At 59.5% G+C, this 4,770-nt stretch overlaps 1 protein-coding gene across 2 annotated transcripts; it reads right to left on the reverse strand.

The window, feature by feature from the left end:
* Window positions 1-928: 928 nt before the first annotated feature.
* Window positions 929-2,793, reverse strand: HAND1 (heart and neural crest derivatives expressed 1). Of its 2 annotated transcripts, none has more exons than XM_015875606.3 (2): window positions 2,051-2,793; window positions 929-1,591 (listed from the first exon to the last, which is right to left on the reverse strand). In XM_015875606.3, the coding sequence occupies exons 1-2, from the start codon at window positions 2,555-2,557 to the stop codon at window positions 1,493-1,495; spliced, it is 606 nt and encodes a 201-aa protein (XP_015731092.2). In that variant the 5' UTR covers window positions 2,558-2,793; the 3' UTR covers window positions 929-1,492. The 2 variants fall into 2 exon arrangements, with proteins under 2 accessions (XP_015731092.2, XP_015731091.2); XM_015875605.3 differs by having other exon boundaries at window positions 929-1,594.
* Between the last annotated feature and the right edge of the window lie 1,977 nt (window positions 2,794-4,770).

A 4,770-nucleotide genomic window follows, 5' to 3' on the forward strand; every position in this document is an offset into this window, starting at 1 on the left:
ACGGGAGAAACAGCAGCGGAGGTTGTTGGTAGAGCAGTGAGCGCGGTGTCTCCAGGCTGCAGGTGATGGGAGCACAGCACTGGGACCAGGGACAACACTGTCCCTGCACCCATCACCCTTCCTCCCACCCCACGCTATGGGGCAGCCCCGTGCGGTGCCATACGGATGAGGGACGTGTGAACAGCAGCTCGGGCTGCACCAGTTCATGGCAGAGCAGCGTAGGGAGCATTCCTGTATAAAGCAGCCCCGTAAAGCACAGTGAAACTCAGCCTTAAATAGGACGCACTGACAACCACTTTTGAGTACATTTTCTTCCTTTTTGGTTTTCTTGTTCTTTTTGTTTTTACAAAGCCCCCCTGCTGCTTTAACTCGCAGATCCGATGCCACGCAGGACTCTGTATGATGCTAATACAAAGCAGCGGGCGGATGGCTGAGCTCGGGGTGCTCCCCCCAGCACACAGCCGCTGTGGGGTCGGGGCTGCATCGCACAACCCGCTGTTATCCTTACACCATCCGTACCCACAGCGCGGCCGGATGGATCCGGGCACACGCACAACGTGGTCCTTAAACCAGCGATCCTCATAGGAACATTTGAGATTTATAGGTGTTGCGTCCCTGTTGATATATTTTTAGTGAAATAGAAGCTAGAATGCTCCCAACTAAACTCTCGAATTAACCGTACAATGAATTTATGCCTTTCCCATCTTGCTTTTGCCCCGAGCAGTCCAAGAAGCCGTGACCGAGGGGCTGCAATGAGGAGGTTTGGGGTTCTGTGAGCAATGGGGTGTCAGAGCCTGGATGGGGGGCTCAGCCCCACCGTAGCGCTGCGTGCAGCTGTGCGGGGCAGCTGCCTCGTGGGGAAGGGAATGGGAACAGCAGGGAGCGCCGTCCCGTACAGCGCTGAGATGGATCGGACCCCGCGGTACCGACCCGAACCACGCGGCTGCAGGACGGGGAGCTGCAGAAATAAGTGTCCCCCGGCCCCTCTGCCCCATCCAACAAGCAACACCGCGGTTCTGAAGGCGGCGGGGAAGGAGGAGCGGGCGGAGCCGGGCTCGTTTGCATAAAGATTAAATTTTATTGTTATTATTATTTCTTTTAATTATTCCGGTTTGGGGGGGGGGGAATTTGTTTGTTTGTTTGTTTGTTTGTTTTAAATACGTGGTGTGGCGCACCCGGTCCCTCGGGAAGTGGTCATGCAGAGCTGAGGTAGAACGCCCGGCCCAGGCGCGGTCCCGGAGGCACCTTAGGTAGTTTCAACGCAGTCTCTCGGCCGCGGTCGGGGTTTCTTCGCTATTCCAACAGCGAACGAATAACACCGATCCCACCCGGCCCGGCTCGGGCGGGGGCTGCGGGCGGCGGGGGGAGCGGGGACGGCTTCAAAACGGGGATGGAGCCCGGGGAGGTGGGGGGGGAACGGCGGCACCCGGCCCCGCTGTGCCCCCTCCGGTTCCCCCCCCCTCCCCAGGTGGCATTGCACATGGAGCGGGGCTCAGGGGTTCAGTTCCAGAGCCCAGACCTGCTGGGGCCAACCGGTGCGGCCCTTCAGCTTCTTCTCGCCATGAGCCAAAGGCTGCGAGTACACCTCGGGCTGCTGCGGAGAAAAGAGCGGTGAGGAGAGGAGAGCCGGGCAGAGCAAAGAGGCTCTGAGCAGCCCCGGGATATGGAGCCTGAGCTTTTCTCCTTTTCCTTCTATTATGACTATTATTAATAACACTATGACCGCAGTTGTTGTTAAAGTTATTACTGCCGTTACAGTTATTATTGCTATTACGATACGATGCGATCTGTTCTCCCCCCACGGACGGGGAGAGCCGCGGCCGCCCCAGCTCCGATCCGCCCCGGCTGATGGGGAAGGGCGGCCCGAAGCGATTTCAGCGCTAATCCCCGACCTTTCCTGCACCGAAATCCCCAACCTTATTCTGTTCCCTTTTTTTGTTTGTTTTTTAGAGGGGAAAAGCAATTCCCCAGCAGAGTTGGGAAGGGTTTTCCCTCAGCCCCGCCGCTCCCGTCGGGCAGCTCAGGGGAAGGGGCCGCGGCCGCCACTTACCGTCTCCCGTTTCCTCTTGTTCTCTCGGCCGTCGGCCTTCTTCAGCTCGGCCTTGAAGCCCTCGGGCTCTCCGGGCTGGCTGTCCCTGGCCAGCACCTCCATCAGGTAGGCGATGTAGCTGGTGGCCAGGCGCAGCGTCTTGATCTTGGACAGCTTGGTGTCGGCGGGCACGTTGGGGATGCACTCGCGGAGCTCAGCGAAAGCGCTGTTGATGCTCTCCGTTCTCCTCCTCTCCTTTTTAGGACCCCCGACCCCTTTCCTTCTCCCCAGACGACCGTTTAGAGCTTCCAGCCTTCCCGCTCCTCCCGAACCGAACTCGGCGGGGCCGTACGCGGGGCTCTGCCCGTGGAGCTCCGGGGTCACCTCGGCCGGGTTCAGCACCCAGCCGGGGAAATAAGCTCGCTCCTGGTGGCAGCGAGCAGCCGGCCCGAAGAGGAAGGGCTCGTGCAGCATGTGGTGGTGGTGGTGGTGATGGTGATGGTGCTGGTAGCCCCCCACCAGGTTCATGGTCCGTCGGGGCCCCGCGGGGCTCAGCACCGCTCCATGGCCGAGCTGCGCTGCGCTCCTCCGGGCGGGCGGCGGGGCCGGGGCTGCGGCGGCGGAGCTGCCTTCGGGCTTTGGGTTGTTTCGTTGTTGCCGGGGTTGGGTGTTTTTTTTCGGGTTTTTTTTTTTTTCCTTCCTTTTTTTTTTTTTTTCTTCTTCTTTTTTTCTTTCTTTTTTTTTATTCTTTTTTTTTTAACCCTTTCTGGATCCTCCCGGTTCTGCCTTTTTATAGGGCCGGGCCCCCCCCTCGCCGAGAAACCAATGGGCAGGGGAGGATGCTCGGGGGCCCCGGGGGGAGCGGAGGGGCGTTTTATTCGGGCTCACACCTCCGCCTCTCGCTCTCCTCCCTCCCAGCTCGGAGAAAGGGGCGAACGGTGACCAAGGGGGGGACCGCAACCTTCGTGATCCTGTCTGCTTCCCTCTCCTGGGCCGGGATCTCCGCACCCCTTACCACGCAGCGCCCCTCGGGGAAATGGGGGGCGGCGGGGCCGGGTGGGCACCGCGGAACGCAGGGGATTCTACTGCCCCAGAGCCGCAGCCGTGGAGGGGTCGGGGAGGGGGACCCTGCCCCGGGGAAGCGGTGCGGCAGAGGGTGCTGCAGTGTGGGCAGGGAGCAACTTTGGGTTCCGTGTGTTGGGATGGTGGTGCTGGACCCTCAGGTTGTTGCATGTGAGCCCTGTATGCAGGGAGCATGTTGCACATCCGCAGTCAGCACACGGACGTGCTGCATAGATGTGTGCAAGTGCACTTGGGGAAAGCACACGTCCAGCACTTGCACACGAATGGGAGCACATCACAGAGATGCTGCGTGCACCGCTCACACAGCTGTGTCACATACACGCTTGGCTGCAGCCATGCACACACTTGCAGCTGATGCACTGCGCACACATCATGCCACCACAGACGTGTTACGTGGCCTGCACACACCCACCATGTGTTCTGTGCATAGATATCTGCACGTGTATGTATACACACACACAGATTTATTCACACACACACGCACGTGCACAGAAAACACACACCTCCAGATATAAATACATAGAAATTAACCTGTGTGTGCACATTAACACTGACAGAGCAGTGGGTAGGTGAGGACATGCCCTGCGTTTCCCCATCCCAGGACAGGGGGGTCCCAACGCTGCTTTCGCACTCCCCCCATCCCCAGGCTGAGCCCCGTTGTGGCCGTGCTGCTTCACCCCTGGGTGACGATTCCCCATCTGACCGCACCGGGGCCGGCCTCAGTTTGTCCCAGCGTGGACTGCGGGGCACTGAGGCGGTGACGGCGGCAGTGGGGCAGGAAGGGGCTCGGGCCCGAGGTATGTTAGCGATTAACGGCGCTTTGCAGCGATTCATCTTGCAGCGGAGGGTGGAAACGTTGGAGGGTTGTTTGCAGGCGCTTGTATTAATCATCCGGGCTAACACACCATTAACGTCCTCCTGCATTTTAAAGATGACAAATTTTATTTGACTTCTCTCAATCACGGTTCCCGGGCGGATTCGGGAGCCACTTAAATGCCTCGGATTTTCCATCGTTAGCTGTTACAAGGCACGCTGCAGAGGCGGGAGGCAGGGCTCTGCGCCCCCTATTCAGTGGGGCAGGGTGCAAGGGGGTCCCCGCTGCTGCCGGGCTCCAGAGGTCGGGTGGGGGGCTACCTCACCCCCTGCTTTGTTCTCTGACGATGCAAAGCCCCCCCCTCCCTTCCCCACCCGCTTTAAACAAGCACCCTGAGCACATTTGCTAGTGATTACCCCGCCGTTAAGTCGGACCTTGGGTAGGTCACTGTGTCCCCCCCACCCCCCGATTTCCTCCCAAATGCCGGTGTCTGGGTGGGATCCCTGAGCCCTGCGTGGGGCTGGGGGGTGCCAACGCCATTGGGTCCCACTTTGTGCTGGCACAGCATCAGCTACAGCTACAGCACCCTGCTTCCTCTGATGATTCCCATCCCTATAACAGCTCTGATCCAGCAAATCACCAGACTGGGGTCACCCAGAAGAGCATCCCCCGACATCCCCCAAAGCCCTGCTTAGTGCAGCCTTCTTACAGCTGCATCCCATGGGATACGGGCACTGCAGCAGCAAGTAACTCCGGACCTCCTGAGCTCAGCCCCAGCCCAGGCACTATCTTCCTTTATTCCCCTCCTGACAGCAATCCCTGTGCACACTGGAAGGATTCAGCT

Source organism: Coturnix japonica, chromosome 18 (assembly GCF_054131305.1).
Source record: "Coturnix japonica strain WE chromosome 18, WE-NBRP24, whole genome shotgun sequence".
NCBI classification, from domain to species: Eukaryota; Metazoa; Chordata; class Aves; order Galliformes; family Phasianidae; genus Coturnix; species Coturnix japonica.